We start from the raw sequence: 24,029 nt of genomic DNA, 5'->3' as shown, positions 1-24,029 counted from the left end.
TTAGTTGTGGAGGGCGCAGCTCAGCTCCAGGTCCAGTTGCTGTTGTTAGTTGCAGGGGGCGCAGCCCACTATCCCTTGCAGGAGTCGAACTGGCAGCCTTGTGGTTGAGAGCTCACGCTCCAACCAACTGAGCCATCTGGCCACCCAAGAGCTAAGCGGCAGCTCATTGACTTCATTTTAGTTGCAAAGGGTACAGCTTGCTGGCCCACGTGGGAATTGAACCGTCAGCCCTGTTGCCCAGAGCTCGTGCTCTAACCAACTGAGCCAACCGTCCGCCCCGTCCCTCCCCTTCCTTTAGTTTTAAGGTCACTGCTATAAAGTCATAGAAAACTTAATGATTTGGAAAAATCAACATCAAAACAGGTCTTAAATTGCTAAGACATAATTTCAGGTAGTTTTTTTTTTCTTTTTGGTGATCTCCAAAAATTGGTGTTTGTATTTGAAATTCCATGATAGGTGCCAAATTACAGTCCCAAATTTGCCAATCTGAAAAGATTCATTGGTACATTAAAATTTATTAAGTTTATTTTTATTTTAAAACTTACATATACTCATTGCCTAATTTTTAGACAAAAAATTTTAAGAAAATAAAAACAATCTACAATCTTATATTCAAAGATAACTTAGCCTAGTTAATATATTTTGATCTTGTTCCTTTCATTATTAAGTTCCACCATCTTAACATAGTTGAGATCATATTATCCATATAGGTTTGTATTTTGGTCCTTCTCTTAGTATAACTTTAAATTGTCAAGGAAAAGCTTGAGTACCTTTTTGCATTTATTCATTAATTCAATAAAAAATGTATGCATGTGTAAATATAAATATGTAAGTTTATGACTACATGTATATACATGTAAACACACACATACATATACTTGTATACATAGACACTTAAGCCATTATGTTGGCTGCTTCCCAGAAAGTTTATTGTTTTTCAGGTATTGACTGGCAAAAAACAACTCTGCAGAAATCCACCAAAAGAACGGTTTATTTGGGAAAAGAAAAAAGAAACAGGGTCACCCCAGGAGTGTGCGAATACACACTCCTGACTGCCTGCCCACATGAAGGAGCAAAAAGCCCCAATTCCAAGATGGCTATTTATTAGCATCCTTCCCCTGGAAGTTACCACAAAGTTTTAACAGGAAGTCAGGACTAGAGAGTTAACAAGGGGCCCAGTTTCACCCCATAGTCCTCCCAGCTCTTTGGTTAAGCAGTTTGAGATGCCAGTTCACTTTTATCACAGGACACAAAAGTTAACTACCATATAAAGTAGACCATGAACAATGTTTGTGTTCTCTTGAAATTCAGACAAGGAACCCCTCTGGATTATCCATACTTTGCCTCATAAATTTTCTCTGTTTGTAGATTCCTCTCTTTGGTGCTAAGACTATTGGCCAGAGAAGTCCTGATGGTCCAGTGCTGAGCAAAGCTGAATTTGTTGAGAAAGTTCGTCAAAGTAACCAGGCCTGTCATGATGGAGATTTCCACACAGCTATTGTTCTGTACAACGAAGCCCTGGCTGTTGACCCTCAGAATTGCATCTTATACAGCAATAGATCTGCAGCATACATGAAAATCCAGCAGTATGACAAGGCACTGGATGATGCAATCAAAGCTCGACTTCTCAATCCCAAATGGCCTAAGGTAGAAATTTCATTTACTTTCTTAGAATCTTTTGTGCTGATTTCTTATTTTAATGTAACATTTTATTGACCCAGTGCAGTTATTAATATTTTAATAGTCTGTACTTTGGCAAAATGTAGAATGGCTTCATTGAACAGGTACACTAGTGAATCGCTTCCTTTTTTTATGCTTTGGAAATAGGCTTTGCATGTCCAAGTTTAATTCTTTTCCTCTATGTTTGAGATTTGAATTTTTTTCACTCAGGTTCTTGATAAGACACATTCTAATTACTTAGATAGATATTGGATGTCTTTTTTGCACAGATGTTTTAGATAGAGTATGATGATCATGTTTCTTTCCTTCAATTTAAAATAACTAATTTTATTCCCTGTCAATACCTCTTTTTCAGAATGGTATTTAATTAGAGAAACGTTTTTTCTAATAAGTCATTGTAATAATCTGTATTCCCTTGAATAATTTGAGGATTGAGTTATCTTTGTTTTGTATACTCGTATATTTTATTTTCAGTGTGTCTATTCACTGCCTAACCCCCAATGTATTTTAGAAACAGTTTAAGATGTGACTGAAGTGTTTGAGGTATTTTTTATTGAATGCAAAACCATTTGATCCTATTCTTGGCTTTCTGTTGGGTTAACAAATGTTAATGGATATTTCTTAGAGATTTAAAAAAGATTCTTACTGTTTAATAATATGTCACAGTCATATTACTTTATACTTCAACTCTGGCAGCTATTTTTGGCCTCATTCAGTGGAATTTCCAGTATTGCTGTTACCTCAAGAATTGTTTAGTATTCTGTAATTCCCTAAAAGATTTCTTTCATAACTATAATTATTATAAATGAAACAAAATCTCTTTTAAAAATTGTTATATGACAACATTTGGGAGTTAGAATGCTGTTTTCAAAGGACAGACCTAGGTTCAAATTTTTTCTCTTCTGTTAATGACAATATGGCTTTGAGTAAATCTCTTGGACCTCTTGGGGCTAAGATAAATGGTATAATAATACTTATCTTGTAAGGTTATTTAAGAGTTAGATAGTTTGTTACTTATACATAGTAGGTGTTTGGTATAGGATAACTATGATTGTGATTTTTTTTTTAAAGGTTCAAATTAGTAAATTATTCTAGCATGACTTGGCATGTGTCTTTTTTTCTTTTCTTTTTTTTTTAAAGGCGTATGGTTGATGCAAAGAGCCTGATAAACATAGAGAGCCTAATTTTCAAATTAAGTATCTCCTTTTTGGAATCATTTGTACCCTTCATATATTTGTGAATATCTTTAAACTTTTATCTTTTTCAGTTTTTAAATGTCATTTGCACTTTTTTTTTGTCAACCTCTTGTGATTTTTACACACACACATAAAGCTGAAAAAGGTGAACTTTGGTGACTGTAGATGAAAATTAACCTTTTAGGATAATTTTTATCAAGTTTTAATCTCTCATTTTTTTCCCTTATAAGTGAAGTTATTGTATATTTACAATTTGCGTTACTATTCAGCTCCATATTTGATTTTAAGCAGCTAACTTAAGAATATTTAGAATTATATAAAATATAAATTAGGGTTTATTATTGAAGTCACGAAAGGGTCTTCCTATACAAAATGATTCATAATATAATTAATCTATAAAGAAGTTTCCACTACATAAAAAAGTTTCATTTTATAAAAACTTGATTTTATACTTATTTTTCTAGGAGTATACTGATTATGTAAAAGAAGGTTCACTTATACTTTCTTGTCATAAAGATATGTGTGGTGAAACTTCATCAGTTTTTTCCTTTAATTTTGTCTTTTCTAACTGACTTTTTCATTATAATCCTTTGCCTTTCTGAAATCTTTCTCTGAAATGTTATTGTTGCGTAGTTTGATGTGGGAAAACATACCTTCCAGTTTCTCTCTATATATAAAGATTCAAGGGCTCCAGAGATTGGATAGAGAGTCTTTTATTCATGTATACTTTGTCTGAATGAAAGAATGATTTTAGTGTGATGTGGGCTGCAAAAGAGGTATGAACAAAGCCCCAAAACAATAAGCCCAGTCCTATTACTAAATTATGATACTTATTTCCAACTGCCTCTTAGCTGTTGTCTGTTTAGGTTCATTCTTTTTGTGTCCTGTTTAAGAAATACTTGTCTTACTCAAGGTTATAAAGTTTTAATATTTTCTTTTAGAATTTTTATAGTTTTTACCTTTGAGTCTATTATTCATTTTGAGTTAATTTTGGAATGTGACATATGAGGTAAGGGGTCAGGTTTATTTATTTATTTTTTCATATAGGTAACCATGTTTTTTTTCCCCTCTTCTTCCGCCTCCCCCTCCTACTTCAGTTCAAGCCTTTGTTTCTCAGTCTAGTTGTGTAGGACACAGCTCCCTGGCCCATGCTGGTATTATGATCCTTGTGCTTCCTCCCGGCCGAGGCAGTCAGTCGCCGGTCATCAGTTGGCTGCTCATAGCAGCTCACGGCAGCTCTTGCTGGCTGCTAGCCACTCATGGCAGCACACGGTAGCCCAAGACAGCACAGCAGCCCGCAGCAGCTCACGGCAGCCCACACCGACCTCCTGAGGCTCATGCAGCCCAGCTCCAAGGAGAGCCGTTGTTCACAATCTTAGCTGTAGAGGGCACAGCTCACTGGCCCATGTGGGAATTGAACCAGCGACCTCTGTAACATTAGTTGAAAAGACTATTCTTTCCCCCATTGAATTATCTTTGATCATAAAAGTATGGGGCTATTACTGGACTTTGTTTTGTTCTATTGATCTGTCTATTCTTATGCTTGTCTTAATTACCGTAGCTTTATTTTAAGTCTCAACATCAGATACTGTGAGTCTTCCAACTTTGTTGTTCTTTTTCTAGGTTATTTTTGCTATTCTCTGTCTTTGCATTTTAATTTGTTTTATTTTTATTAGGGAATCAAGCAGCAAACTTCTAAATAATCCATGGATCAAAGAAGTACTCACAAGAAAAACTACAAAATGTTCTGAACTGAATGATAATGAAAATATATCATGTCAAAATATGTGGGATGCAGCAAAAGTGGTGCTAGGAGGGAACATTTTAGCTTTAATGCTTATATTAAAAAGAGAATAAATATTTAAAATAAATGACCTAAATTCCCGTCTTAAGAAATGAGGAAAGCAAATTAAGTGTAAAATAATTAGAAAGAAGGAAATAATAAAAAGGAGAAGTTGATGAAAGAGAAAATGTACAGTTCTGAAAATCAATGAAACTAATAGTTGATTGTCTGGAAAGAAATAAAGAATTAAACCTCTAGGTAGACTAATGAGACAAAAGAGAGAAGACACAAATGAGCAATATCAAGAATGAAAGAAAGGACATCACTGGGAAATAAGGAGGCAACTCATCTACCTCTTTGCTATTTGTGTATGAGCTGGGTAACAGATGTGCAGTGACCAATCACCAACATACTTTGAAACAAAATGACGTGGCTGGTACTAGTCATGATGCACACTTTTAGTTACGAAGTGATTGTGGACCAAAGAGCTAGCAGTGGAGTTTGTATTTTACGTGTTTACTCAAGGTTAATGTACTGTGATAACTGAAATGTGAATTGTATTATTAGGGAACTGGTGTTATTTAGTTTCTGGTAACTGAAATCCATGTATATTAAAATAATATACATATGAAGCGAGGGCTGCTGGTTCTTTGGAGCTGGACCTAGATTTCCGCCCCTCGCCCACATGTTACTTCACTTCTATAAGCCTTAGTTTTCTCATTTGTAAACTGAGTTAACATCACAAACCTTGAAGGGTTGTAGTGAGGATTAAATAAAATAATGTGAGGCACTCAGCACTGAGCTTTTCACAGGTTGCTTAATACATGATGGTCATTAATGATGATGATAATCAGGAAGTTAGTAATTGTTCTGTATTTATACACATGTAGTGTTTAGTTAACCTACCCAATTCTTTTTGAGCATTTTTCTTCCCCTTATAATAATCTTAGTAATCTTCTGAATCCTTCCAATTTCTGCTGATTGTTTTTAAAAAGTATACCAAAATGGATAAAATACTCCATTAAGATATATCTGTTGCAGAGAGAAGAGGAAGAATTGTTGCTGTTGTGTTTGTTTTTTTTTACCACATAGATAATATATATGATCTTTTGAATAACTTACCAGATCCTATTGCTCTTTTATATGTAGCTATACATCATTTATTTCAATTCAATAAATATCTATTAAGCATTTATTATAGGTCAGCGTAGTGCTGCTATCTTCTCTGGTAACAATATTTAATGAATTATTTTTTAAAGTTAGTATATTGACTTTTTTTCATTGTTTTGGTATTCTACCTCTTCTCCATGATTTAGGAAAAAAACGAAAGGAATGTATTGTTGATCAGTACTTGTATCTGCTAGCTTTTGTTCTGTAACAAATCACTTCAAAACTTAGTGGCTTAAAATAACAACCATTTATTTAGCTCAAGATTCTGTGTGTCAGCTGTGTAGCTCTTCCGGTCTGGGTTGACCCAACTGATTTCTGCTGGGTTTGCTCATGTGCTTGAGGTCAACTAGAGATTTGAGGGGTGGTGGGATCATCTAAGACAGTCTCACTCACACATCTGACAGTTGGTATGCTGTTGGCTAGGGGAACAGCAGCAACTGGGCCATGTGTCTTTTATCATCCAGCAGGTTTCCTGGGCTTCTTCACATGGCACTTGTAGGATTCCAAAAACTGTAAAAGAATGGAAGCACTAATGCACAAGCATTTTTTGAGTCTGTTTATACCACATTTGATGTTGTCCCTTTGGCCAGAGCAAGTCACATGGCCAAGCTCAGAACCACTATAGGAGGGGATTACCCAAAGGCATATAAAGGAAGGTAAGAATTTGTGGCCATCCTTGTAATTTACCTCAGTATTCTTTGTCAGAAAATATGTACAGTATGGTATATATTCATGTACCATCCGTTTTAGAACATATCCCTCTTTAGTAGTTTCTATTTTAATTTGACTTTTTACCCTCTTTTTCTGTTCTGAAATTTTCTTGAATCAAATCTTTTCAGACAATTCAGTTGTGAAGTATTTACTATCATTTTAGTGTGAATTATGAGTTTCAGAAATAGTTAAATTCTTCAAGAGTACCGTAGGAAGAGAAACCCAGAGGAATGGTAGATTTTCATATGGTGTAACACTATTAAAGGGAAAATTTCACAGTGGGACTTTCATATTAATTTTAAAGCGCACCATAAACACTTTCTCTTCATGAGAATAAAGCTCCTCCTATATTCTCATTTATTGTTTATTCCTCCTGTCATCACATACAATACTTAATGACAGAGTATTGTACCTTATTTGTCAGGTATTATACCTGATGACAGTTATGTGTAAGAAAAATGTTAAAAAAAGTAGTTTGGCTACCTGTTTCCTTTTGGTTTACCTATATTATAATAGTAACAAATTAGAATAGCTCTTATTGAATGCTTATTTACGGAAGGATTGTCGAATCCTTTTATTTGTCATAATCAATTTTATACTCACAATAATCTTATGGGTTAGATATTATTATTACAACTTCAAAAAAGAGAACGTTTATACTTAGAGATTAAATAACTTGCCAGCACATCCAGCTAGTAACTGGGAGAGTTGTACTTTAACCCAGGTCTGTCTGATTCTAAAGAATTTTTCTTTAATCAGTATGCTATTCTACTTCCCTGGACAAAGGATCCCATCAATTAAGAAATCTAAGAGTTCAGAATTCTCTTCCAGATTTTAACACTGATATGTCCATGTGATGTTGAGGAGACTATTCAGTTTCAGTTTCCTATAATATAAACCAGAGTCTGAGTTGTGATTTATTTGCCCTTTACTTGTCATTATAAGCAAAGTGTTTTAAATGCATTGGAGCTTAACAACAGAAATACACAAAGTAATGTTTTAAAGCTGCATTTTTATAGATTAGCTGAATAGTGTGTATTCATTATACACTTTTTGGGTATATGTACTTCTTATAATTTCAGTTCATTTCTTCAACAAGAAATGAGTTTATTTATTGAGCATTTCTATGTTCTAGACTCTGTTGTAAACTTTAGTGACCTAGCCATGTACAAGGTGGAATAAAGTTACAACTAACATTCTAGGGAGGAGAAGCAGAAAATAAATAAAATAATAATTACATATGAAAATGTTTGAAAGTGATAAGTGCTCTGAAGACAGTTTAAAACAGACTGAGGGGAAGGAGGGTACTGAGAAAAGGGTATGACAGAGTTATGGAAGAGTTTATGGGAGGAGATGATTCAGGTGAGACCTGAAAGAACCAAATGTGAAGATCTGAGCAAAGTGCATTCCAGGCAGCGTTAACAGCTAGTTTGAATTTGGCTAGTTAAAGAAAATAGCTTGGAGGCCAGGGGAGCACGGTGAGTGAGTAAATGAAAAGGAGATGGTAGGGGATGAGGTTGTGAGGTTAGTCAGGAGCCGGTCATGTAAAGCATTTTAAACCATTGTAAGGAGATAATATTTTATTCAAAGACTGATGGGATATCACTGGAATATTTTAGCTAGAGGAATGACATATTTAATTTATGGTCAGTCTCGTTAAAGGTTATTAATATGTTTAATTTCCACATATTTGTGACTTTTCAAATTTTCTTCTGTTATTGATTTCAAATTTCATTCCATTGTGTTTAGAGAACATACTTTGTTCTCTATCAATCCTTTTTAATTTACTGAGGCCTCCTTTATGGTCTAATACATCATCTGTCTTCAAGAATATTCCATGTGCACTTGTGAAAAAGGTGTATTCTGCTGTTGTTGGGTGGGGTATTCTGTAGATGTCTATTAGATTTAGTTAGTTTATAATGTTGTTCAAGTCTTTTCTATTGGTATGATTGATGGTACTGTTCATTACCGAAAGTTGAGTATTGAAGTCTCGAACTATTATTATTGAATTTTCTATTTTTCTCTTCAATTTTGTCAGTTTTTGCTTCATGTATTTTGGAGGCTTTGTTGTTGAGTGCTTATATTTTCATGATTATTATGTTTTTCTGAAAGATTGATTATTACAAATATCCTTCTTTGTCTCTAGCAACAATTTTTGTCTTAAAATCTATTTGGTCTGATATTAATATAGCCACTCCACCTCTCTTTTGGTTACTGATTGCATGGCATATCTTTTTTCCATACTTTTCCTTTCAATTTATTTATGTCTTTGAAACTAAGGTGAGTGTAGAGTTACATAATGGTTTTTAAAAAGAAATCCATTATGCCAATCCCTGCCCTTTGATTGTAGTGTCTGATCCATTTATATTTAATGTAACTGCTGATAAGGTAGGATTTATACCTGCCTTTTTGTTATTTGTTTTCTACATGTTTTTTCTATATGTCTTTGTTTTTTATGTCTTTTTCTGTTCTTCTCTTCCTTCAGTACTTTCTTTTTTATGTTAAATAAATATTTCCTAATATGCCATTTAAATTGCCTTGTTTCTTTTACTATATATATTTTTAGTTACTTTCTTGGTGGTTGCCATAGGGATTATAATTAAAATTTTAATTTAAAACAATACAGTTTGAATTTACATATGTTTAATTTCAACAGTATACAAAAACTTTGCTCCAATATGGCTCCATTCTCTTCTTCTTCTGTTGTGATATTATTGTAAAAAGTATATCTTTATGCATTATAAGCTCATCAGCATAGTCTTATAATTGTCTTGTTTTAAAAAATTTTAAAACAAGCCTTATGCCATTGTCTTGTTTTAAAAAATTTTTTATTGGGGAGTATTGGGGAACAGTGTGTCTTTCCAAGTCCCATCAGCTCTAAACCAAATCACTGCCCTTCAATCTAGTTGTGGAGGGTGCAGCTCAGCTCCAAGTCCAGTCACCATTTTCAATCTTTAGTTGCAAGGGGTGGGAATTGAACCGGCAACCTTGTTGTTAAGAGCTCCCGCTCTAACCAACTGAGCCATCCGGCTGCCCACCAGCAGGCAGTTCAGCGGCAGCTTGTTGTATCCAATCTAGTTATGGAGGGTGCAGCTCACTGGCCCATGTGGGACTCGAACCGGCAATCCTCTAACTAACTGAGCCATCCGGCCACCCCACCATTGTCTTTTAAATCATACAAATTCTCTCTTTGGTAAGACATTATGCTCACACTTTATTTTTTTAGACATGGTTTTGTTTAGTACTTTGAATATTTTTATAATAGCTGATTTAAAGTTTTTGTCTAGTAAGTCCAACGACTGGATTTCCTTATGGATAATTTCTATTGTCTGCTTTTTTTTGCAAGGTATGGGCCATACTTACCTGTTTATTTGTATTTCTCCTCATTTTTTGTTGTTGAAAACTGGATATTTTAAGTAATACAATGTGGCAATTTGAAAATCAGTTTGCCCTGCCCCCAAGGGTTTGTTGTTGTTGCTGTTTGTTGTTGTTGCCTTTTCTGAGTTAGTGACTTTCCTGGACTAATTTTTTAAAGTCTATATTCTTTGTTATGTGTAGCCATTGAAGTCTCTGTTTGTTTAGTTTAGTGGTCAGCTAGTGATTACACAGAGATTCCTTAAATGTCTCCCAGCCTTTGTTGAAGAGTTTCTTGTGTGTGTTGGGCCCTATCTTCTACAATGACAATTTACGACTCTGTCTTAGTCTTCACATTATGCTTATGTAGAACTGTAATTTCAGCCAGAGTTGAAAGACTAAGACATTCTCAGGTCTTTCTTGGGCATGTGCAAAGACTGTACATTCCTAGGTTTCCAAGAATATTTTGGAGTTTTCCAAAGCCCCGTATGAACATCTAACTCTCCAGATTTTTCTTTTAAGTTTTTTCTTTGGCCTCTTATTTATCCAATTTGTATCACTGCTTCAAGCTGCTGTGATGTTAAGCAGTTGCCACTGATTTTGTTGACACACTGGGGAGAGGGCTGTTTTCACTGAGCTATAGCTGAGTCAGGTGAAATAAGTCCTGTGAATGGAGCTTTCTTAGGGAGCTGCCTGACAGGTCAAACAGTGGTCATTTTCTGGGGATGGGGTGTTTTGGGGAACTCCAAACCATACTAACCTTTCCATTGACTAACTAAATTTCTGTTTTTCGCAGGTATTGTGCTTGAAAGGCTGCTGGTTTTCAAGTCTACCACAGAGCTAGGGAAAGGGGATAAAAATAGTATAAGGTAAAACTCCACAAATTTGCTGTTCTTTGAGATTCAGCTGTTTCTCTTGAAGAAACACTTCTTGTGTTGCTGCAAGTTGTTGGTTAACTTCCACAATTTTGAAAAAGTTGATTTTGACAAGTTTTGCTTGCGTTCTCATTGCTTTTATGGAAGAGCAGAGTTTTGGAGGTCCGTACTTTGCCATTTTGGAAGTGCTTCTCCATAATTTTATTTGTAGTAAAATATAAAATACTATTGTTAGGGAAATGGAAAGAAGAAGGGCTAAAGCGGAAGCAGGCAGATCAATGACGGTGCTAACTTAGACTGGAGTCATGGTATAAATTAAGACTCACTGAACTTCATAACTGAGAGTCTTTCACTGATCGTCGTAACAATTATCTGTTCTACAAGGTGTGATAAAAAATATGGTGAATATTTAAATTAAAAAATAGAGTACGACACATTGCCATTAATCCCACTGAAAATAATCCCCCTCGCTTTAAACACACTTATCCCATCGTTCTTGCCATTTTCTGAAGCAGTTCTGGAAGTCCTCTTTTGTGAGTATCTTTAGTTGCGCTGTCGTGGCTGCCTCGATGTCCTGAATCCATTCAAAATGTTTAATTTTCATGGTCATTTTGACTTTGGGGAAGAGCCAGAAGTCACATGGGGCCAGATCCAGTGAATAAGGTGGATGAGGACATACCATAATGTTTTTATTTTTAATGGAAAGTAGGGTCTTTATGGGGTTCTGGCAAGACATAGCTAAAGCAGTTCACTTTTATTATTTTTTTAAATTTTTATTGGGGAATATTAGGTAACAGTTTGTTTTTCCAGGACCCATCAGCTCCAAGTCAAGTCATTGTTTTCAGTCTAGTTGTGGAGGGTGCAGCTCACTGGCTCATGTAGGAACTGAACCGGCGACCTTGGTGTTATGAGCACTGCACTCTAACCAACTGAGCCAACTGGTCAACCCCCATAATGTTTTTATTTGACAGAAATTTCCGTACGAGAAGCGATGTGTGACATGAGCTTTTCCATTTGTGACAATATGGTGAATGCTGCTGCTGAGTGCCATGCAATGGAAAGGCAGGGATCTTTAAAAAAGGAAGCGGTATGTCAAACCTTAGTAACAGTGGGTGACAAGTTTCAACTTGTTCAGTGCAGTCGGGTGTGAGCTATCGTTGAGAGAAGATATATTTTAAAGTGTGCCATAAATCATGGATCAGGAACAATGCATTAACATGAAATGGACAAACGGTTTCATTCTCCATTATGATAATGCTCTGTGTTGTTATTTAAACATTCGCTGTATTGTTTGATCACATCTCATAGATGGTGCTTTTTCTCTATTTTATAAATAAAGTGAGGTTCAGGGAGATTGTTTGCACAGAGTCAAAGAGTAAGAAAAAAAATCAGGATTAGACACGCTATTTACCTGACTCCAAATTATCTTAACATCTCTGCCTCATGACATTAAAACCAAAGTTATATGGCAAATACTAAATTCACAATAAATGTTTACAATAAAGTTGACTATCTTCCTCACATATTTCTTTTGCATAATTTTATTCTTGTTTTAAAAACAAGAATAGGTGAGAATTTAGTTGTTCAGAATCTTTTTGTAGGCAGTTGGAAGGGTAATCAGGAAAGGGGATTTTTCATGTACAAGAATGCGACACTTCCCTTAAATTTAAGTGAAACTCTTTATTCTACCATGAGGAAAATCCATCATAGCTCGCTATTACTTCTTTTAATATTATAGATTTTATTACCATAACAAATGTTATTACCAGTTTATCTTTGGAAATAAATGTCTTCTTGTTATTAATATAGAGCAGTATTTCTTATGTCTTAAACACATGATTTTATGACAGGTTTATTATTTGTATGCCTTTGAATCTGTGTTTCAGGTGTATATGGACACACATAATTTTTAAAAATTGTCTTACTGTTTTCTGGTTACATTAATTTTTTATTTTAATTTTTAAAAATATTTTTTTATTTTTCAATTACAATTGACATACAGTATTATATTAGTTTCAGGTGTACAACATAGTGATTAGACATTTATATAACTTACAAAGTGATCAGCCCTATAAATCTAGTACCCATCTGACACCATACATAGTTATTACAATATTATTGACTTTATTCTTTATGCTATACTTAACATACCTATGACTATTTTGTAACTACCAATTTGTACTTCTTAATCCCTGTCCCTTTTTCACCCATCCTTCAACTGCCTCCCATCTGGCAACCATCAAAATGTTCTCTATTTGAGTTTGTTTCTGTTTTATTTGTTCATGTATTTTGTGTTTTAGATTCTACATATATGTGAAATCATGTGGTATTTGCTTTCTCTGTCTGACTTATTTCCCTTAGCAAAATACCCTCTAGGTCCACCCATGTTGTTACAGATGGCAAGATTTCATTCTTTATTATGGCTCAATAATATTCCATTTTATGTATGTACCACTTCTTTGTGCATTCATCTATTGATGGACATTTAGATTGCTTCCATATATTGGCTATTGTAAATTATGCTGCAATGAACATGTACATGCATATGTCTTTTTGAATTAGTGTTTTGGGTTTCTTTGGATAAGTACCCAGAAGTGGAATTACTGGGTTCTTCCTTGTCTCTTGTTACAGCCTTTGTTTTAAAGTCTATTTTTCCGGTATACACGTAAGTATTGCTACCCCAGATTTTTTTTGCCCTGTTTTTCCATCCTTTTACTTTCAGTCTGTGTGTGTCTTTTGATCTGAAGTGAGTCTCTTGTTGGCAGCATGTGTAAGGGTCTTGTGTTCTTATCCATTCAGCCACCCTCTCTTTTGACTGGCACATTTAATTCGTTTACATTTAAAGTAATTGTTGATAGATAATGTCGTTGTTGCCATTTTATTACATATGTATATATAGTTTTAATTTTTAACTTTTTCTGTCTTCTTAAAGAAGTCCCTTTAACGTTTCTTGTAGTATTGGTGTGGTGGTGATGAACTCTTTTGGCTTTTTCTTGTCTGGGAAACTCTTTACCTGTCCTTCAATTCTAAATGAAAGCTTTGCTGGGTGGAGTAATCTTGGTTGTAGGTCCTCACTTTTCAGCACTTTGAATATTTCATGCCAATCCCTTCTATTCTGCAAAGTTTCTGTTGAGAAATCAGATGATGGTGTTATGGGAGCTCCCTTGTAAGTAACTAACTACTTTTTCTTTCTGCTTTTAAGACTCTCTCTTTGTATTTAACTTTTGGCATTTTAATTATGAGGTGTCTTGGTGTTGGCCTCTTTGGTTCATCTTGATTGGGACTCTGTGCTTTCTGGGTTTGTATGTCTATTTCCTTTGTCAGATTAGGGAAGTTTTTGTCGTTATTTCCTCACATAAGTTTTCAAATCTCTCTTCTCCTTCTGGTACCCCTATGTTACCAGTGTTGGTATGCGTGATATTGTCCCAGAGGCCCCTTAACTATTACTGTTTTGGATTCCTTTTTTTTTTTTTTTTTTTTTTTGCTGTCTGATTGGGTGTATTCTGCTACCATATCTTCCAAATCTCTGATTCAATCCTCTGCCTCATCCTACTGTTGATTTCCTGTAGTGTATTCTCATTTCTGTTAATGTATTCTTCATTTCTGTTCTTTTTATGTTTTCTATCTCCATTTTTATGTTTCCTATCTCTCTGTTGAAGTTCTTACTGGGATCATTGAACATCCTTTTTTTTAAAAACAATATTTTTTTAATTGGGGAATATTGGGGAACAATGTATTTCTTCAGGGCCCGTCAGCTCCAAGTAGTTGTCCTTCAATCTAGTTGTGGAGGGCGCAGCTCAGCTCCAAGTCCAGTCGCCATTTTCAATCTTTAGTTGCTGGGGGCGCAGCCCACCATCCCATGCAGACTTGAACCAGCGACCTTGTTGTTAAGAGCTCGTGCTCTAACCGACTGAGCCATCTGGCTGCCCCTTCGGAAGCTCAGCAGCAGCTCGTTGTCTTCAATCTAGTTGTGGAGGGCGCAGCTCCCTGGCCTCTGTGGGAATTGAACTGGCAACCCTGTTGTTCAGAGCTTGTGCTCTTACCAACTGAGCCATCTGGCTGCCCCTGAGCATCCTTATGTGGTTTGAACTCTGCATCTGGTAGATTGCCTGTCTCCATTTTGTTTGGTTCTTTTTCTGAAGCTTTGTTCTCTTCTTTCATTTGGGACATGTTTCTTTGTTTCCCCATTTTGGCTGTCTCCCGGTGTTTGTTTCTATATATTAGGTAGGTCTGCTATGTCTCTCTGTCTTGGTAGAGTGGCCTTAAGTAGTAGGTATCCTGTGGGGCCCAGTGGTGTAGTCTCCCTGGTCACCTGAGCTGGGTGCTCCAGTTGTGTCCCTTGTGTGAGTTGTGTGTGCTCTCCTGTTGTAGTTGAGCATCGATTGCTGTTGGCATGTCAGTGGGAAAGATTGACCCTCAGGCTGATTGGTTGTGAGGGCTGGCTATGACTACAGGATTCATTTTAGTGACGCTCTGGTGCCTGTCCAATCTTCCCTTTGGCTGTGTCATTTGTGGAAGTATTTGGGTGGTGTTCTGGTTTGGTCTGAAGCTGGCTACCAGGTGTGTTGGTTCTGGGGCCTTTTGGGAGGGGCTCTGGTGCAGGCCAAGGTGAGCCGCTGCCTGTGCCCTGCCTGGGGCCACTTGGAATGAGGTACAAAGTGATCTGCAGATGATTGCCACTTGCGTTGGGCTTGCAGGTACCAGGGAGATGCTAAGTTGTGAACTAAGGCTGGGTCACATATAATTTTTTAATTACAAAAGTAACTCAAAATTACATTTGAAAAAATCTTAAACAATAAAAATTATATTCCTCTCATCTACTGCTTACTCCCCCATCCCTCATTTTAGTCTTAGACTTAACTGTTTTTATCCAATTTGAGTATTTTTTGAGACTTTTTGCAATATATCTACAACTCTACACGTTTTCACGTGCTCACACATGTATACCTACATACGTTTTAAAGAAAAAGGATACTTTTTAAATGTTAGATTTCTGGTATGTTTATTTTTCTCTTAATTTATACACTTAATTATTTTTAATAGCTATATAATGTTCCATATTATGAATATGCCAATTTAATATTTTTGATTTTTTATTTGAGAAGATAGAAATCTATAATAAGAGATGAGGTAAAAGTGGTTGAAAGGTTTCTATCTTATCTTGGGTACATGCATGAAAGCACAAAATAGTCTTTGTTTCCTTGTTATTCAAGAAAAGACTGCAAATAGAGATTACAAACAAAAGTATGGTTTTTTGATTGGCCACCATTTGATTGGTAGCTTTTTCTATTTGGTGTTGAAGTGAGTCTCTGAAGCTCATTGTTTACTTATTTGTACATTTAGTTTTTATATTACTGTCGTTGATTTGAGATGAAAAGCACAGTTTTTCACTGAATGGAATTTTTCTCATAAATGTGAGCCTGAGGTAATGCAGAGTCCACAGCATCTCCTTGGAAACCAGGCTTTTGTGGGATAGAACCAGCTACTTTAAGATGAGTGCTTTGTGCTAAGGAAATGATTCAGGAAGTTTGGCAAGAAGGGAAGTCTTGCTGTAAAGGAAACTCAGGAAATAGGAGCTCAATTATTTAAATTCTCAGGTTTGTTTGTCATAATTCATTTCAAGAATGTTCTAATGATCAAGTTATAAACATACGATGAGTAAAAAGTTTCACTTTCAGCTCCCAGATGGCACGTATTTATCATGAAGGAATGTGAATGCATTGTTTTAAGTGAAGTGAAAGTTTTGTTGTCATTTATACTTGACAACTGATTAAACTGTAGATATACGTTTTGTGGACGATATTATTTAAAGTGTTTTAGGACACTCAACTTTTAAAGGTTTCTATTTGTTCTTGTCTTCTGTAATAAAAGTTTGGTAGCATTTTTTATGTTAATGAAAACTCTTCATGGGTTTACACAGTCATTTCACAGATGTGTTTTTTCAGTAGTCTCAAAAAACATTTCAGGTTAGAAGTTATGAAAGCAACTCCATAACAATGGCAAAAAATAGTTTTTCCAAAAAATACTTTAAAATGATAACATTGATAGATAACCAATATACATAAAATTAATCTTTTTTTGAAACAGAAGTATTACTACTGCCAACATTGGAAGATTATTGTTATATCTGTGTTACTATAGCAATGCTGGAAGTCATTGAATAATTCTAGTCATTGATTAAATTTAGTAATTTGTTTTTTCTTATTGGAGATTGGCTAATATTTCAGAAGAGTTAATTATATTGTTTTGGTGTTGAAAAGGACTTTTAAAAATATTATTTTTACATTATACTTTAAAAGTTACCTACAGATAATTTTCTATAATGTTTACATTATTACCTGTATTTGAATTCTCTTCTAATTTAATTTAAGGGAAATATTTTTTTCTTGCTAATTGAAATCCAGTGAGCCTTTTTTTTTTTAAGGAGGGCGCAGCTCACAGGGATCGAACCGGCAACCTTGGTGTTATCAGCACCACATTCTAACCAACTGAGCTAACCGGCCACCCCCCAGTGAGGCTTTTAAGAACTGAAGTTAGAATTGTCTTGTGTTTATTATTTTAAATAAGTTTTGAGGTGTACTATACTCTACTGTCAAAGCATTTTATTTTTTTAGCTTTTGATTTTGAAATAATTTCATGTGTTTATTAGTTTAAATATATCTTTTAAAATATACTACGCTTCATTGTCAGAGCATCTACAAATTTTATTTAGTTATATATTTTTAGTTTTGAAATAATGTGAAACGTACAGAAAACTTGTGAGATTATTTCAAAGGACTCTTGTATAGTCTGTTTGCCTCACCTATACAAATTCCTCAGATGGTAGCTTGTTTTTTCATGAGGGAGTAAACTAATGAAATCATAGCCTATTGTTTGGGATTAGTTGCAACTCTTGGAATAGATCATTAGAAACATAATAGTCACTGTTTGAGAATTAAATAGCTGATATTAGTCTGATATAGATTTGCATCAATTTTTAAAAGTTGGAGGTTTATTTCCCACAAGTAAGTTTATTATGATTCTAATTATTCAGTGGATAGGCTTTAATGATATTTAAAAATAAGCATTTTAAAAGTTGGCTGGCTTCTAAATAGTAGGTTTTCCAAGGAGAAGTTAGAAAGTCAATTTGGATAAGGAATTTGTGTTATCAAAGAAATAGTGATTTGACTTCTGGAAAGTACATTGAGAAAGGGAAATATTTTCAGTGCAATCGGACTCTAGTACATGCATGACAAATCCTTTATAAATCCATGTGACTATTCATTAAGAGCTGCAAATTGTTGAGTAAAATGCAACTTGCTTTTGGTTTTATTAGTTTCCCAGACTTGTGCGCCCTCTTGTGTTCAATTTATAGTTAAGAGTGTTCTACTTTATGTGGCTTTCAGTAGTTTGATGGGTTGGGTTGTATATATGCATTTTTGAAGAGATTAAAAATTTTCAAGTATAATGATCAGTATTCATTGCATATTATCTAATTTCATTACTATAAGAGGAAAGAATGTTAAATATTTTCCTGGTTCTGTTACCTATATTTACTTTAACATACTCCACATCACATTTTTATTATAATTAATTAACGCATTTATTGAAGTATATGTCCTTGTATATAAGTTATTTATTTATTTATTTTTTATTTTTATTGGGGAAGGGGAACAGGACTTTATTGGGGAACAGTGTGTACTTCCAGGCCTGTTTTCCAAGTCAAGTTGTTGTCCTTTCAATCTTAGTTGTGGAGGGTGCCATTCAGCTTCAAGTTGTTGTCCTTTCAGTCTTAGGTGTGGAGGGCGCAGCTCAGCTCCAGGTCCAGTTGCCGTTGCTAGTTGCAGGGGGCACAGCCCACCATCACCATCCCTTGCGGGAGTTGAACCGGCAACCTTGTGGTTGAGAGGATGCACTCCAACCAACTGAGCCATCTGGGAGCTCAGCGGCAGCTCAGCTCAAGGTGCCTAGAGGAATCGAACTGGCAACCTTGTGGTTGAGAGCCTGTGCTCCAACCAACTGAGCCATGCGGGAGGCAGCTCAGCTTAAGGTGCCGTGTTCACTCTTAGTTGCAGAGGGCGGAGTCCACCATCCCTGGAGGGAGACAAGGAATCGAACTGGCAACCTTGTGATTTAGAGCCCGTGCTCCAACCAACTGAGCCATCCAGGAGGCAGCTCAGCTCAAGGTGCTGTGTTCACTCTTAGTTGCAGGGGGCGGAGCCCACCATCCCTTGAGGGAGTCGAGGAATCGAACTGGCAACCTTGTGGTTGAGAGCCCACTGGCCCATGTGGGAATCGAACCGGCAGCCTTCGGAGTTAGGAGCATGGAGCTCCAACCGCCTGAGCCACCAGGCCGGCCCTAAGTTATTTTTTAAAAGGCTAAGAAGGTTTAGTTATGCTATCATTTTAATATGAAACTTCTGTGGCTGTTGTAAACTATATTGGATGATCAAGCTAGTAAGTGCTTGGCACATTATAGACCTTCAATAAATATTTGTCGAAAGGAAGAATTGGAAGTATAACTGATTACTTGTATTTTTTTATTGACTGAAATAATTGAAATTAGTTGGATAATTGCCAACTTGATATAGTTTGAAAGACTGTTTGTTACTCTGATTCCAAAGACACCTAGAGAATAAGTGACATTTGATCTTTGGGTTAGTATTTAATTGAAGTAGGTACCTTTATGTCTAATGGTACTTATAACCATATTAAAATTTCAATCAGTGGCTTTCTTTTAATTGACATGGAACTAGGTGTTCTCCCCCCCCCCCCAATCAATCCCACACCTTATCTGGACCCTTTGTGGATTGAATTACTTTGACTAATTTTGTGGATTCCATTAGAATCAGATCAACTTTGGTGCAGGATTATAAACTATTGTGCCAAGCAGATTATAGAAGTTTAGGAAATAGTGTCAAAAACAAAGCATTTCTTTCAAACAGGGTAGGAATTAAAAAGGTGATAATAAAGAGTTTGTTATCAAAGGTTCAGAATTTGAGGATGCTTTGCCTGCTTACTAGATAATAACTCTCTCACATTTGATTTATATGTCTAAATCATACAATTTAGAGATGGAGATGTCAGACATAGGCTTTCTTGATTACATTCTCAAGTTTGATACAATTTACTTTTTGAAGAGTGAAATGGTAGGAAGGATCCTTCATAGTAATCCCACATGGTTCTGTAGCTATCTAGTGTCATAGAAAAGTAGTTTTGTTCTTGATTTTAGTGTTAATTTGTCCTGTATGGAATCTTGCCTGTACTTCTGCCTTTTTGATTTTTATCCAACAAGCGTTTTACATATAGTTTGCAATCTATCAAATCATTAATTCAAAAAGAAATAACTTTTGGAAAAAGTTACTTATATAGTATGTTTTTCTAAAGATTTGTGGTTCTGTATCACAAACACCCATAATTCTGTCCCTTTTGTTCTTGTTATACATAACATGTAGATTTATATTTTGATCTTCTTTTAACTTTGACTTCACCATTAGCAGATTTAAGAGAGTTCATTTTGCACCAAATGTATAGAGGGAATTTGCTGAATCTTCATATTCAGGATGCTCTATAAATTATTTGTTTAGTATGTAGTAATTGCATGCATAGTACCATGTCTACTATTTCTTGGTTTTAAGTAATACATTTGTTTGGATTTATCTTTAGACAATTAACATGTAAATGTAGAAGTATTTACAACTTTCAAATTACATTTACATTTATTTCACTTTTTTCCTGGTTTCAACCCTTTGAGGTCAGCATGGTGGGCATTTTTATGATGCTTTTTACAAATGAAGAAAACAGCTGTAGAGGGTTTGTGACTTGAGTAAATGAATCCATGTATGTGGAAGTTCCTTGTAAAATATGAAAGGCTAAAAATGTAAGAGAATTTTATTATTATTTATTAGGCTATTATCAAACTTGTCTTTTTTTTAAAATCATGTACTCTCTTTTTTTTTAGATTATTTAATTTATTTATTTATTTATTTTTAAGATTTTATTGGGGAAGGGGAACAGTTCTTTATTGGGGAACAGTGTGTACTTCCAGGACTTTTTTCCAACTCAAGTTGTTGTCCTTTCAGTCTTAGTTGGGGAGGGTGCCGTTCAGCTTCAAGTTGTTGTCTTTTCAGTCTTAGTTGTGGAGGATGCAGCTCAGTTCCAGGTTGCCAGTTGCTAGTTGCAGGGGGGCGCTGCCCACCATCCCTTGTGGGAGTCAAACTGGCAACCTTGTGGTTGAGAGCCCACGGAGCTCTAACGGAGCTGTAACCGCCTGAGCCACCAGGCCGGCCCCCCCAAACTTGTCTTTTTAAGTCTAATATTCATTCTTCCTATGTATTATGTATTTTCCCATATAAATAGATCATATTGTATTGTTTAGTTGCCATTCTGCTAGTGGCCAGTCACCCTGTTTGTCTATAATAATTTTGTTAATATTGATGGTGGATTGGAAATAGTGTAATGTGTATTACAATATAATTCTCAGTCATTTTTTTTTGTGTTCCTGCCTACATATTGGAGGCAGTTCTTAGCCCTTTCTACTGTCCACATTTTGGTTAAGGAAATGGGATGAAATTTTTAAAACAAAACCAAGCTAACTCAAAAGCTTGTATACATAGTTTCTTTTGTAGGGGGGTACTATTACAATGTAATATTATTAGTTAAAAAACCGGTAGTGACATAGAAACACAAAGTAGAATGGTGGTTGTTTAGTGGGAGGGGGAAACTGGAGTTTTTCAAAATGGGATAGAATTTCAGTTTTGCAAAATGAAAAGTTCTCGAGATCCATTGCACAGAACAATGTGAATAAATTTAACACTCCTGAACTGTACACTTAAAATTAGCTAAGATGGTAATTTAATCATAATTAAAAAAAGACACATTAAAAGAAGGGTAGAGAACACAAATTTAATATATCATATATTTAGGAACCTACTTCTGGAATGAGCAAATGTTAATAATTTCTCTGCAGTGACTCTGTGAAATTAAATTTAACTGAATCTTGGTGTTACAGCTTAGTATTAGACTAGAGGCTTCTGCAGCACGTGTGTTATCTCTGGTGAACTATTAACCTACCCTTAATTTTTAGACTTTATCTGTATTTTTTCAGATGATATGGTGCGAAGTATTCTTGCTTCTAAATGTATGTTACTTTTTTCATTCTGGTTTCTCTAGTAATAGGAAGAGATTTATTTGATGACATTTCCACACTTTTACTTAGGAACCTCCTCTCCAGATGTCTGTCTGGCATTCATCATGAGCTATTTGGAGATATCTTAGTCTTTGCAAAATTAATAAGTGATTAGCATAAGATCCTAGTATAGTCATCTATAATGTATAGTGGTTTAGTAGGTACTCTTCAATTTCTTCCAATAATGACTGTCAAAATCTCATTATTCTAACTTCTATTAAAATGTTAGTAGACTGCTGTTTTATTCTTTAGTCTGAAGATTTAATTATAAAATAACTTTGCACTAAAAAGTCATTTATTAAAACCGAAAAGTTCTTTACCCAATCACATAGTAATTGTCCTTTCTCAGTATTAATTTTCCGTGTACTGCTAACTATGATGCAAATGCAGCAATTCAAATCGGCAAATACATATTTGGTGACCTTAAATAGCTTCCCATCTCACTTAGGATAAAATTCTTATCATGGCGAACAAAGGTAGCCCTGATCTGGAGCCTGCCTACCTCTCTGCCTACACTTACTCATTGACCCACCATACTCTATCCATAGTCTTTGTTGTTGTTGTTCCTCAAATATTTGCATTTCTTGCCCACTTTGGGCCTTTTGCACTTGCCCCCTGGAATTGTCTTTTCCGCATATAGTTATGGCTGGTTCTTTCTTACATTCAGATACCAGCTTAAATATCACTTCCTAATGTAATTCACCCTCTTAGCCATCTGTAGTCACATTGCCCTATTTTAATTTTCTCTATGGCTTTTCTTTCTACCTGAAAGAAGTTTTTTTTTTTTTTTTTGGCATCTGCCTTTGCCCCCTAGAATGTGTGTTCCGTGAGAGGAGGGAGCTTGGCTTTCTTTTTCACCACTGTATCTCCCGTATCCAGAAGTGCCTGCCTGACTTGTAGTAGATGCTTAATAGTTGAACAAATCACTGAATAATTCATTGTTGTGTTTTCCTATGTGCTAGACACTGTGCAAAGTCTTGTGGAGGTAGAGTTTAGTCAGAGACTGATAGTTCAAAAACTGTAATATAAAAGAGTTAAGTCTTATAATAGAGAGATGTATAAAATACTATGGGGCCACAGGTAAAAGAGTAACTAATTTATCCTAGAGGTAGGTCTTGGGGTATTAGAGGTGAATTAATGTGTTAGTACGTCATATTTCACATTAAACCATTTTGTGGCACTTTGCTGATTAATTACTGACTAGTTCTTGAATGTCTGATACTTTATTTAACCTGCTATTTACTTTTCTGTCAAAAGATGGTGGTGATATTGACCTCAAGAATGCTATAAAGATTAATTGTTTAATGTTGGCTAAGTGCTTTGAAAATGCAAAATGTTTTATAAGCCCCGATGCTCTTAATCATATTAAAAACCACTTTCTATAATTAAGTTTTATTATGTACTTTGTTTCCCATTATTCAGATAGATTAAATATGACACTTTTAAAAAAAAGATTATTTAAAGAAGGCCTACTTTGTTATTTGACATGGACCTTTTGTCTTGTGTTTTTAGTAGAAAATAATATCTGTATTTTCTATTTATACCAATGTTTTCTCAGAAGAGTAGTAATATACTATAACCCCCAGGAGGCAGTAGTATACCAAGAAGATGGTATGCGTGGGCAGGCTCAAACAGCTGTGCAAGTCTGTTAGTGATTAGTGACTTGATTTAACATGCAGACTTCCCTTCTTACTAATCAGGTACTGAAGGTTTCAACAGATATTTTAATTTCCTTTTCCCATAGTATTGTGTTATCTTGTGTTTAAGGGTTTTTCTTTCTCAAAGGGGAGATCCTATCTGTTTCAGTTTTTGGAGTGTAATGATATCTAGGGATGGTTATATACACAGGAGTACCTCTCTTTACCCTATATTATACTATCCTATGCTATATTACAGATTTTTTTCCTACAAGTTAATGAATAAATTGGAAAATTAATAAATTGCATCTTACTTTAAATTTATTTTGGCAGTGAGTTTCAACCTTTGTTTCTGCCCTGCAGTACTAATGGATAAATACACTTATAATTCTAACAGGGGCTTACTCCTTCAGTGATTCTCAACTTATGGCAATTTTCCCCCAGATCTTAGAGAGC

General features: G+C 35.2%; 1 protein-coding gene across 2 annotated transcripts in view; it reads left to right on the top strand.

Annotated features, from left to right (window-relative positions):
• The window catches only part of TTC28 (tetratricopeptide repeat domain 28), a 624,117-nt gene that overhangs the window by 30,808 nt on the left and 569,280 nt on the right, over positions 1-24,029 (top strand). For both annotated transcript variants that reach the window (XM_033097458.1, XM_033097459.1), the window contains exon 2: positions 1,369-1,647. In XM_033097458.1, coding sequence (XP_032953349.1) covers positions 1,369-1,647 — 279 coding nt within the window. The remainder of the gene's footprint in view (positions 1-1,368; positions 1,648-24,029) is intronic.

Source organism: Rhinolophus ferrumequinum, chromosome 25, assembly GCF_004115265.2.
Source record: "Rhinolophus ferrumequinum isolate MPI-CBG mRhiFer1 chromosome 25, mRhiFer1_v1.p, whole genome shotgun sequence".
Taxonomy (NCBI): Eukaryota; Metazoa; Chordata; class Mammalia; order Chiroptera; family Rhinolophidae; genus Rhinolophus; species Rhinolophus ferrumequinum.
The sequence above is the reverse complement of the archived record's forward strand: the minus strand, read 5'-3'. Positions and strand labels throughout refer to the sequence as shown.